The sequence below is a fragment of the Oncorhynchus kisutch genome, linkage group LG4, assembly GCF_002021735.2.
Source record: "Oncorhynchus kisutch isolate 150728-3 linkage group LG4, Okis_V2, whole genome shotgun sequence".
Taxonomy (NCBI): Eukaryota; Metazoa; Chordata; class Actinopteri; order Salmoniformes; family Salmonidae; genus Oncorhynchus; species Oncorhynchus kisutch.
The window spans coordinates 11,377,193-11,389,835 of NC_034177.2; the positions used below are offsets into that span (position 1 = coordinate 11,377,193).

At 40.5% G+C, this 12,643-nt stretch overlaps 1 protein-coding gene across 1 annotated transcript; it reads right to left on the minus strand.

The window, feature by feature from the left end:
- Positions 1-541: 541 nt before the first annotated feature.
- uts2d (urotensin 2 domain containing) lies at positions 542-2,680 on the minus strand. Its single transcript, XM_020479734.2, has 5 exons — positions 2,341-2,680; positions 1,697-1,801; positions 1,519-1,556; positions 1,158-1,245; positions 542-997 (listed from the first exon to the last, which is right to left on the minus strand). Exons 1-5 carry the CDS (start codon positions 2,438-2,440, stop codon positions 972-974), a joined length of 357 nt encoding a protein of 118 aa, XP_020335323.1. The 5' UTR covers positions 2,441-2,680; the 3' UTR covers positions 542-971.
- Between the last annotated feature and the right edge of the window lie 9,963 nt (positions 2,681-12,643).

The following is a 12,643-nucleotide window of genomic DNA, read 5'->3' on the forward strand; positions in this document are numbered from 1 at the left end:
TTGGCTGTTTAAAGAAAACCAAACAATTGATTTGTTTCTCCTGGCCAATAGACTACTTTTAATACTGAACTTTCTCTTTAATTGTCTCCATTCACAATATCAGAAGACTAGTCTAATTCCCCGTAACATTGTATTGGGTTTTCTCTTTTTTTCCACTGAAACCCCCTTTTCTTATTTTGGGTTTGCTTGCGTGCATTTGTGTGAGGCTGCAAGCTTAGCTGTTTCTCTGCGTTTTTGTTGTTGTTTTGACTAGGCCATCAGTGATGAATAGTTCAGCCCTCCTGTTGTCAGCTCTTTTTTTGAGTCAGTGTTGCTTCAAGGCCACAAGTCACCAGTTTCTCTCTGATGACCCATTGTTATTTTCTGACAGTGTAGCTGATGGCACAGACTGACTGGTTTCCCAGAGGCCTCCACCCACTACGGTCTATCTCTGTGTATGATTCAGATAGAGTCCTATCAGTGAAGCTGACCCGACCTTTGACTCATCTCCCATCAGTCTCTCTTCCTGAAATACCAATTAAACACGTAGCCAAGACAAAGGTTAGCATGATAATATATTATTTATTCAATGTAGGAAACAGTAACACATTCAAAAAGCAATACTTTATAATATTTGACTATGGAAAATAAAATGAATTGCACCACTGCCCCCATTTACCACTAGGGGAAGACAAAGTCAACATTTTGAGAAGAGGGTGGTTCCTCTGGGTGTGGAAACTTTATGGACCAAGGCCTTTGCCAGCAGATCTTTGGTTAAGACAACAACACTCCTTGGTCATGCTAGTATGCCCGAGTCATGACGACTTCAGCAGTACAATATGCGATGAGTGCATTAGTTATGTTACAACATTTCAACAGTTGGTGATGGTAATGGGGAGTTGTGTTTATGTCTGTGAGCGTATTGAGTCTTAAGGCTTTGGAGGGTTAGGGCGATGCAGCAGGACTCAGTAGAGTTTCTCTCCCTTAAACTGTCATACACAGTACTTCCAGAAACAATCTGTGGACACAGAGAAAAACACTGTTCAGTCTCTCTTGCACTATTAGACGGAGGAATATCATTTTGTTTTAAAACTAAGTCCACTCCAGTAAATAAAATATGTTGTGACTTGAAAATGATTGCTATCACCAACAATCATCAATAAGAAAAGTGCACTCACCCCTTTTCCTCGGTATGGACTTGTCCTCTGCTAATACATTGGATGAGAGCTCCCTCTCCAGCTCCAAGCCCTCCTTCAAAGCCTCTAGCTGTAAGTAGAGAACACTGGTTACAGGCGGTCAAAGGAACACTGTGTTTGTTTCTATGGAAAGTGCCTTTTGCTGATGAATCCTACAAAGATGACATCCAGAGATAATTCTCCAGAGAATGTACAAAGTACCTCAGTCAAAGATAACTTTGTTAATCTATTCGTCTCATAAACCCTGCCTAAAAAGTATTTTATCTGCTAAGGAAAATAAATACTGGTATGACTGCACATCTAATATTTTACTGTACGTAACAAAAACGCATTAATGACTTACCTCCTCCAACTCTGCTAGTTTGTTGTCCAAATGTAAACCTGCAGAGAAGAAAATCGGATAACATCACGACAGAAGGCAAACCCAAGAAACACTTGGTCAATCCATGTGTAGTATTATACATCATCAACATTGAGACTGTTAGTGGTATTTGTGTGCTGCTATACTGTAAATGCCTTACCTAAAGCGTCATTTCTTTCAACAGGTTCTAAGCTTTTATGTAGTAGAAATGCTAGAATCTTGTTCTGGCCATCTGTGCCTTCCCTTGGCTGATAAACATGGTTTCCTGAATATGTGGGAAATGACAATACATCTGTGATTACTACAAAGAACTTGAAAATGAATCTAGAATTACACAAAATTCACTTAAAACTCCACAAATGTAGTATTCAGAGTATTGTTAGAAGAACAATTGAAATGGCAAGCAAAAGAATGTAATTTGCTTGCCGCATAATACCAGTAACATATTCATCCTCTTTGCATATAATTCGGAACTATTGAATAATGTTCTGCATGACAATGTATTTTCTGAGCTCGTCAATAATAAAATTATTCATATATGCATGATGAATGACTTGTCAAATGTAAGAACTATTGAAACTACCTGTTACACATCTTGTGTGCAATTTGCCCTAATTATTCACCAGGAGATCTTTCTCATGGCTACATTTTGACAAAAAGTATAAAGAACTAACAGTGCATGCAAGCCAGTGATGGAAAGGAGCCCATGGTTGCATCCTCCAACACCATCAGGTAGTCAATGCCTCAAATAAGCCAGCTAGTACGTGCAGCAAGCTAGAACATTCACCAAGCCAGCAGACTCACCAGGGTTGAAGATGCTTCTGCCCTCCACACTGACTACCCCTTGTAGGAGCAGGAAGGCTACCAGTCCCAGCCAGTACTTCACAGAGACAGTCTTGTCCATGACAATGAAGCAACTGTCCCAAATAAGTGTTCAAGTATCAGCAGGTTCTCAACTTGCCCAAAGGATCTACTGCCTTTGGTCCATCCCAACCATACTTTTATCCTGTCTGACATGGAAGGAGGAGACGGGGGCTCAGCCCCCGGTGCTCTCAATCAATAGGTAGCCACCTTCGATTTCGTCAATGGACCACTGTCCTTTGCAAGAGGGATGTTGTAGTGGCTGACCAGCCTGGTCTCATAGACTAGACGTAAGATAGTAAATGTAAATCAGGGACACTCAAATTAATATGTGTTATGTTTGGTATGGTTAGATAGGAAAGATGGTTACTTAAGGCAAAAAAGAAAGTATGATGGTTGGTCGGGGTGGATGGGTAGGTGTATAACGTGGCTGTCTGTTCAAATCTCATCACGGACAACTTCAGCATTTTAGCAACTTTTCAACTACTTACTACTTTTCAGCTACTTTGTAACTACTTAGCATATTAGCTAACCCTTCCCCTAACCCTAACCCTTTTAGCTAACCTTTCCCTAACCTTAACCCTTTTAGCTAACCCTAACCCTACCTTAACCCCTAGCCTAGCTAACATTAGCCAGCTAGCTAACGTTAGCCACCTAGCCACCTAGATAGAATTCATAACATATTATATGTTTAGCAAATTTGTAACATAGTGTACATTTTGGAAATTTGTAACATAGTGTACGTTTCGCAAATTCATATTATATTGAACGTTTTGCTAATTCGTAACCTATAATCAGAATTGTAATTTGTAACATATCATACGAAATGGGTGATGGACATCCACAAATTAATACATACCATAAGAAACCTAACATATCATAATAAATGGAGCACTCTTCTGTACATACAGAATAATACGAAATACTATGAGACCAGTTTGGGCTGACAGATCTGGGGCCAGAGGCCCTTCATCAACGTGACAGATACAAAGCCAGCAGAGTGAGGAAGTTGTCAATCACCTATTATTTACGGGAGAGGACAGTCAGATGTTCTTGGCACTTTCAGTCCTTAACTTTTATATGAATGAGTTCCTTAAGAATGTAGAGGGAGAATTTTGGACAGGGGTAAGAGTCTGAGAAGTGAATTGATTCTGTCCCTATAAAGTGCACCATGCCCGGAGATGAGCTCTTCAGTCTTGGCTCCAGGTCTGAGCATCGGCAACAATGTGGAGCTGATTGAACATCCATCACCGAGGTCAAACCACGTGACCCTGGCCTGTTTGTTGCATCCGGAAATCATGACTCAATGCCTGCGGCAGTGAAATGGCTGCTGTATTTATGTATGGTAGTTTTACTTAAATTAAGTGTCTGGCTTGTTTGCCTCATAAAGCTCCTTGGCTGCTATTTCATTGACGCCTTGTGTCTTCCGCTGAGGAGGTTATTGATGGCTAGTCATGTCTCTCATCCAGAAACCCATCACATATCCATCTACTTATGATACGGATTTTGGGAACTTGAGGACTTAGAGAACATGATTGAGTGAGTCACAGTGAATGAACCTTGTTACATCAAGGAGATATTGCATCTTGTGAAGTAGTTCAGTTATTTTTATTGAAAATGTAATCAATTTCTTGATGGATCTCCAAGCATGACTCACATTGCAGAGGATAACATTCCTAGACACTGTGTGTTCCTCTGTACGATGTTCTTCTGGAATCATTGAAATCAAATCAAATTGTATTTGTCAAATGCGCCGAATACAACAGGTGTAGTAGACCTTACCATGAAATGCTGAATACAACAGGTGTAGTAGACCTTACCATGAAATGCTGAATACAACAGGTGTAGTAGACCTTACAGTGAAATGCTGAATACAACAGGTGTAGTAGACCTTACCATGAAATGCTGAATACAACAGGTGTAGTAGACCTCACAGTGAAATGCTGAATACAACAGGTGTAGTAGACCTTACAGTGAAATGCTGAATACAACAGGTGTAGTAGACCTCACAGTGAAATGCTGAATACAACAGGTGTAGTAGACCTCACAGTGAAATGCTGAATAGAACAGGTGTAGTAGACCTCACAGTGAAATGCTGAAAAGAACAGGTGTAGTAGACCTTACAGTGAAATGCTGAATACAACAGGTGTAGTAGACCTTACAGTGAAATGCTGAATACAACAGGTGTAGTAGACCTCACAGTGAAATGCTGAATACAACAGGTGTAGTAGACCTTACAGTGAAATGCTGAATACAACAGGTGTAGTAGACCTCACAGTGAAATGCTGAATACAACAGGTGTAGTAGACCTTACAGTGAAATGCTGAATACAGCAGGTGTAGTAGACCTTACAGTGAAATGCTGAATACAACAGGTGTAGTAGACCTTACAGTGAAATGCTGAATACAACAGGTGTAGTAGACCTTACAGTGAAATGCTGAATACAACAGGTGTAGTAGACCTTACAGTGAAATGCTGAATACAACAGGTGTAGTAGACCTTACTGTGAAATGCTGAATACAACAGGTGTAGTAACTTTACAGTGAAATGCTGAATACAGCAGGTGTAGTAGACCTTACAGTGAAATGCTGAATACAACAGGTGTAGTAGACCTTACAGTGAAATGCTGAATACAACAGGTGTAGTAGACCTTACAGTGAAATGCTGAATACAACAGGTGTAGTAACCTTACAGTGAAATGCTGAATACAACAGGTGTAGTAACCTTACAGTGAAATGCTGAATACAACAGGTGTAGTAGACCTTACTGTGAAATGCTGAATACAACAGGTGTAGTAACCTTACAGTGAAATGCTGAATACAACAGGTGTAGTAAACCTTACAGTGAAATGCTGAATACAACAGGTGTAGTAGACCTTACTGTGAAATGCTGAATACAACAGGTGTAGTAGACCTTACTGTGAAATGCTGAATACAACAGGTGTAGTAGACCTTACTGTGAAATGCTGAATACAACAGGTGTAGTAGACCTTACTGTGAAATGCTGAATACAACAGGTGTAGTAGAGCTGAATACAACAGGTGTAGTAGAGCTGAATACAACAGGTGTAGTAGACCTTACAGTGAAATGCTGAATACAACAGGTGTAGTAGACCTTACAGTGAAATGCTGAATACAACAGGTGTAGTAGACCTTACAGTGAAATGCTGAATACAACAGGTGTAGTAGACCTTACTGTGAAATGCTGAATACAACAGGTGTAGTAGACCTTACTGTGAAATGCTGAATACAACAGGTGTAGTAACCTTACAGTGAAATGCTGAATACAACAGGTGTAGTAACCTTACAGTGAAATGCTGAATACAACAGGTGTAGTAGACCTTACTGTGAAATGCTGAATACAACAGGTGTAGTAACCTTACAGTGAAATGCTGAATACAACAGGTGTAGTAACCTTACAGTGAAATGCTGAATACAACAGGTGTAGTAGACCTTACTGTGAAATGCTGAATACAACAGGTGTAGTAGACCTTACTGTGAAATGCTGAATACAACAGGTGTAGTAGACCTTACTGTGAAATGCTGAATACAACAAGTGTAGTAGACCTTACTGTGAAATGCTGAATACAACAGGTGTAGTAGACCTTACTGTGAAATGCTGAATACAACAGGTGTAGTAGAGCTGAATACAACAGGTGTAGTAGAGCTGAATACAACAGGTGTAGTAGACCTTACAGTGAAATGCTGAATACAACAGGTGTAGTAGACCTTACAGTGAAATGCTGAATACAACAGGTGTAGTAGACCTTACAGTGAAATGCTGAATACAACAGGTGTAGTAGACCTTACTGTGAAATGCTGAATACAACAGGTGTAGTAGACCTTACTGTGAAATGCTGAATACAACAGGTGTAGTAACCTTACAGTGAAATGCTGAATACAACAAGTGTAGTAGACCTTACTGTGAAATGCTGAATACAACAGGTGTAGTAGACCTTACTGTGAAATGCTGAATACAACAGGTGTAGTAGAGCTGAATACAACAGGTGTAGTAGAGCTGAATACAACAGGTGTAGTAGACCTTACAGTGAAATGCTGAATACAACAGGTGTAGTAGACCTTACAGTGAAATGCTGAATACAACAGGTGTAGTAGACCTTACAGTGAAATGCTGAATACAACAGGTGTAGTAGACCTTACTGTGAAATGCTGAATACAACAGGTGTAGTAGACCTTACTGTGAAATGCTGAATACAACAGGTGTAGTAGACCTTACTGTGAAATGCTGAATACAACAGGTGTAGTAGAGCTGAATACAACAGGTGTAGTAGAGCTGAATACAACAGGTGTAGTAGACCTTACAGTGAAATGCTGAATACAACAGGTGTAGTAGACCTTACAGTGAAATGCTGAATACAACAGGTGTAGTAGACCTTACAGTGAAATGCTGAATACAACAGGTGTAGTAGACCTTACTGTGAAATGCTGAATACAACAGGTGTAGTAGACCTTACTGTGAAATGCTGAATACAACAGGTGTAGTAGACCTTACTGTGAAATGCTGAATACAACAAGTGTAGTAGACCTTACTGTGAAATGCTGAATACAACAGGTGTAGTAGACCTTACTGTGAAATGCTGAATACAACAGGTGTAGTAGAGCTGAATACAACAGGTGTAGTAGAGCTGAATACAACAGGTGTAGTAGACCTTACAGTGAAATGCTGAATACAACAGGTGTAGTAGACCTTACAGTGAAATGCTGAATACAACAGGTGTAGTAGACCTTACAGTGAAATGCTGAATACAACAGGTGTAGTAGACCTTACTGTGAAATGCTGAATACAACAGGTGTAGTAGACCTTACTGTGAAATGCTGAATACAACAGGTGTAGTAACCTTACAGTGAAATGCTGAATACAACAGGTGTAGTAACCTTACAGTGAAATGCTGAATACAACAGCTGTAGTAGACCTTACTGTGAAATGCTGAATACAACAGGTGTAGTAGACCTTACAGTGAAATGCTGAATACAACAGGTGTAGTAGACCTTACTGTGAAATGCTGAATACAACAGGTGTAGTAGACCTTACTGTGAAATGCTGAATACAACAGGTGTAGTAACCTTACAGTGAAATGCTGAATACAACAGGTGTAGTAACCTTACAGTGAAATGCTGAATACAACAGGTGTAGTAACCTTACAGTGAAATGCTGAATACAACAGGTGTAGTAGACCTTACTGTGAAATGCTGAATACAACAGGTGTAGTAGACCTTACTGTGAAATGCTGAATACAACAGGTGTAGTAACCTTACAGTGAAATGCTGAATACAACAGGTGTAGTAACCTTACAGTGAAATGCTGAATACAACAGGTGTAGTAGACCTTACTGTGAAATGCTGAATACAACAGGTGTAGTAGACCTTACTGTGAAATGCTGAATACAACAGGTGTAGTAGACCTTACAGTGAAATGCTGAATACAACAGGTGTAGTAGACCTTACAGTGAAATGCTGAATACAACAGGTGTAGTAGAGCTTACTGTGAAATGCTGAATACAACAGGTGTAGTAGACCTTACAGTGAAATGCTGAATACTACAGGTGTAGTAGACCTTACAGTGAAATGCTGAATACAACAGGTGTAGTAGACCTTACAGTGAAATGCTGAATACAACAGGTGTAGTAGACCTTACAGTGAAATGCTGAATACAACAGGTGTAGTAGAGCTTACTGTGAAATGCTGAATACAACAGGTGTAGTAGACCTTACAGTGAAATGCTGAATACAACAGGTGTAGTAGACCTTACAGTGAAATGCTGAATACAACAGGTGTAGTAGACCTTACAGTGAAATGCTGAATACAACAGGTGTAGTAGAGCTTACTGTGAAATGCTGAATACAACAGGTGTAGTAGACCTTACAGTGAAATGCTGAATACAACAGGTGTAGTAGAGCTTACTGTGAAATGCTGAATACAACAGGTGTAGTAGACCTCACAGTGAAATGCTGAATACAACAGGTGTAGTAGACCTTACAGTGAACTGCTGAATACAACAGGTGTAGTAGACCTTACAGTGAAATGTTTACTTACAAGCCCTTAACCAACAATACAGTTTTAAGAAAAATAAGAGTTATTTTATATTTACTAATTAAACTAAAGTAAAAAAATAAACAACACAATAAAATAACAATAACGAAGCCATGTATACAGGGGGTACCGGTATAGAGTCCACGTGTGGGGGTACAGGTTAGTCAAGGTAATTGAGTTAATAGGTACATGTAGGTAGGGGTAAAGCCACTATGCATAGATAATAAACAGCCGCATAATTAAAAAAAAGGTTTTGGTCAATGCAAACAGTCTGGGTAGCCATTTGATTAGCTGTTCAGGAGTCTTATGGCTTGGGAGTAGAAGCTGTTTAGAAGCCTCATGGACCTAGACTTGGCACTCCGGAACCGCTTTCAGTGCAGTAGCAGAGAGAACAGTCTATGACTAGGGTGGCTGGAGTCTTTGGTCATTTTTAGGGCTTTCCTCTGACACTACCTGGTATAAAGGTCCTGGATGGTAGGAAGCTTGGCCCCAGTGATGTACTGAGTGGTCGGATGCTGAGCAGTTGCCATATCAGGTGGCGATGCAACCCGTCAGGATGCTCTCGATAGTGCAGCTGTAGAACTTTTGGAGGACCTGAGGATCCATGACAAGTATCTTTTCAGTCTCCTGAGGGGGAATAGGTTTTGTCGTGCCCTCTTCACAACTGTCTCGGTGTGTTTGGAACATGATAGTTTGTTGGTGATGTGGACACCAAAAAACTTGACGATCTCAACCAGCTCCACTACAGCTCTGTCGATGAGAATGGGGGCGTGATCAACCCTCCTTTTTCTGTAGTCCACGATCATCTCCTTTGTCCTGATCACGTTGAGGGAGAGATAGTTGTCTTGGCACCACACTGCCAGGTGTCTGACCTCTTCCCTATAAGCTGTCTCATTGTTGTCGGTGATCAGGCCTACCACAGTTGTGTCGTCTGCAAACTTAATGATGGTGTTGAAGTCGTGCTTCACAACGGAATAGTGGGTGAACAGGGAGTACAGGAGGGGACTAAGCATGCACCCCTGAGGGGTTCCCGTGTTGAGGAGCAGCATGGCAGATGTGTTGTTGCCTACCCTTACCATCTGGGGGCATCCCGTGAAGAAGCCCAGGATCCAGTTGCAGAGGGAGGTGTTTAGTCCCAGGGTTCTTAGCTTAGTGATGAGCTTTGAGGGTACTATGGTGTTGAATGCTGAGCTATAGTCAATTAACAGCCTTCTCACGTAGGTGTTCCTTTTATCCAGATGGGAAAGGGTTGTCTGCAGTGCAATAGAGATTGCGTCTTCTGTGGATCTTTTGGGGCAGTATGCGAATTGGAGTAAGTCTAGGGTTTCTGGGATGATGGTGTTGATGTGAACCATGACCAGCCTTTCAAAGCACTTCATGGCTTCAGATGTGAGTGCTATGGGTCAGTAGTCATTTAGGCAGGTTACTTTGGTGTTCTTGGGCACAGGGACTATGTTGGTCTGCTTGAAACATTCAACAGATTACGTTCTATAATGGTGTCAAAGCAGATATTTCTGGCCTGACAGATTGTTCTTATGTTCTGAGAGTCTAATCTTATGTTCTGAGAGTCAAATCTTATGTTCTGAGAGTCAAATACACGTACTTGGAGTGTTATCTTTATTGTGAACGTCTATTTAGATTTATACAATGGGTGGGTCTAATCCTGGATGCTGATTGGTAAAAAACATATTCCAGCCGGTGTCTATTTAGAATTACATGGCTTATCTTTTCCTTTTATTTGGATGATAAATCATTTGAAAATGCCATTTCATCACTGTCTTAAGAGAACAGAGAGATCAAGACTACCAAGCAGTGTTTCCAATCTGTCAGTCTGGTTCATACCATGTACTCCAGTAGCTCTGCATCTCCATGTATTGATTTGTAAGATGGCTGTGAGTGTGCAGCAGGATCAATAACATGATTAATCTAAAGTGGCTGTGAGTGTGCAGCAGGATGTATTAATCTAAGGTGGCTGTGAGTGTGCAGGAGGATCAGTAACATGATTAATCTAAAGTGGCTGTGAGTGTGCAGTAGGATGTATTAATCTAAGATGGCTGTGAGTGTGCAGCAGGATGTATTAATCTAAGATGGCTGTGAGTGTGCAGCAGGATGTATTAATCTAAGATGGCTGTGAGTGTGCAGCAGGATCAATAACATGATTAATCTAAAGTGGCTGTGAGTGTGCAGCAGGATGTATTAATCTAAGATGGCTGTGAGTGTGCAGCAGGATGTATTAATCTAAGATGGCTGTGAGTGTGCAGCAGGATGTATTAATCTAAGGTGGCTGTGAGTGTGCAGCAGGATGTATTAATCTAAAGTGGCTGTGAGTGTGCAGCAGGATGTATTAATCTAAGATGGCTGTGAGTGTGCAGCAGGATGTATTAATCTAAGATGGCTGTGAGTGTGCAGCAGGATGTAATTTGATAAATCAATATGTAAAGAGGTCAGGACCATTCAGTAGTGAAGGCCCACTGACATCTGCAAAAAAATGTTTACATACACCTGTATGCAGAGGATACTGTTATGTATACTATTGCTCCCACAGTTGACCAAGCTCTTTCGGGGTCTTTATTGCTTTGCAGAAAGCCTTTGTTGAACTGAAATTTGTACTTAATGCAGGAAAAAACAAGTATATATGTCATTTTCCAAAACACTTTAAATGTATCTGATGATTTTGGCACATGTACATTGGATGGTGCCCACATTGATCGTGTCCCTGCTTATAAATATCTGGGCATCTGGAAAGAACGGAAAACCATCTTTCAAAAACCATATTTATGAGCTAGTTAAGAACTTAAGAATGTAAAATGTTCTTCCTTTATAGGAATAGGTCATACCTTTCATTAAATAGCAGAAAACAAGCTATTCAGTCAACATTCATTCCGGTTATAGATTATGCATATATCGTCTAAGAATGCAGCTGTTACTGTATTGAATGCAGCTGTTACTGTATTGACTGCAGCTGTTACTGTATTGAATGCAGCAGTTACTGTATTGACTGCAGCTGTTACTGTATTGAATGCAGCTGTTACTGTATTGAATGCAGCTGTTACTGTATTGAATGCAGCTGTTACTGTATTGAATGCAGCTGTTACTGTATTGAATGCAGCTGTTACTGTATTGAATGCAACTGTTACTGTATTGAATGCAGCTGTTACTGTATTGAATGCAGCTGTTACTGTATTGACTGCAGCTGTTACTATATTGAATGCAGCTGTTACTGTATTGACTGCAGCTGTTACTGTATTGACTGCAGCTGTTACTGTATTGAATGCAGCTGTTACTGTATTGAATGCAGCTGTTACTGTATTGAATGCAGCTGTTACTGTATTGACTGCAGCTGTTACTGTATTGACTGCAGCTGTTACTGTATTGAATGCAGCTGTTACTGTATTGAATGCAGCTGTTACTGTATTGAATGCAGCTGTTACTGTATTGACTGCAGCTGTTACTGTATTGAATGCAGCTGTTACTGTATTGACTGCAGCTGTTACTGTATTGAATGCAGCTGTTACTGTATTGACTGCAGCTGTTACTGTATTGAATGCAGCTGTTACTGTATTGGATGCAGCTGTTACTGTATTGAATGCAGCTGTTACTGTATTGAATGCAGCTGTTACTGTATTGACTGCAGCTGTTACTGTATTGACTGCAGCTGTTACTGTATTGAATGCAGCTGTTACTGTATTGAATGCAGCTGTTACTGTATTGAATGCAGCTGTTACTGTATTGACTGCAGCTGTTACTGTATTGAATGCAGCTGTTACTGTATTGACTGCAGCTGTTACTGTATTGAATGCAGCTGTTACTGTATTGACTGCAGCTGTTACTGTATTGACTGCAGCTGTTACTGTATTGACTGCAGCTGTTACTGTATTGAATGCAGCTGGTACTGTATTGAATGCAGCTGTTACTGTATTGAATGCAGCTGGTACTGTATTGACGCCATTGGAAACAGTTTATCATAGCGCACTATGCTTTATTACGGGCGACAGGTTCAGTGCACATCACTACATTCTGTATCAGAAAGCAGGCTGACCCTCTTTAAAGTCTCATAGATTGATGCATTGTGGTGTTATTGTTTAGAAAGCCTTGCACAAACTTTCACCGTACTTTACTTCATAGTTAACTTGCAGATGTACGAGTTACCAGACCCGGTCTCAGGGATGGCTAACTCTGGAGATCTGTTCCATCTCC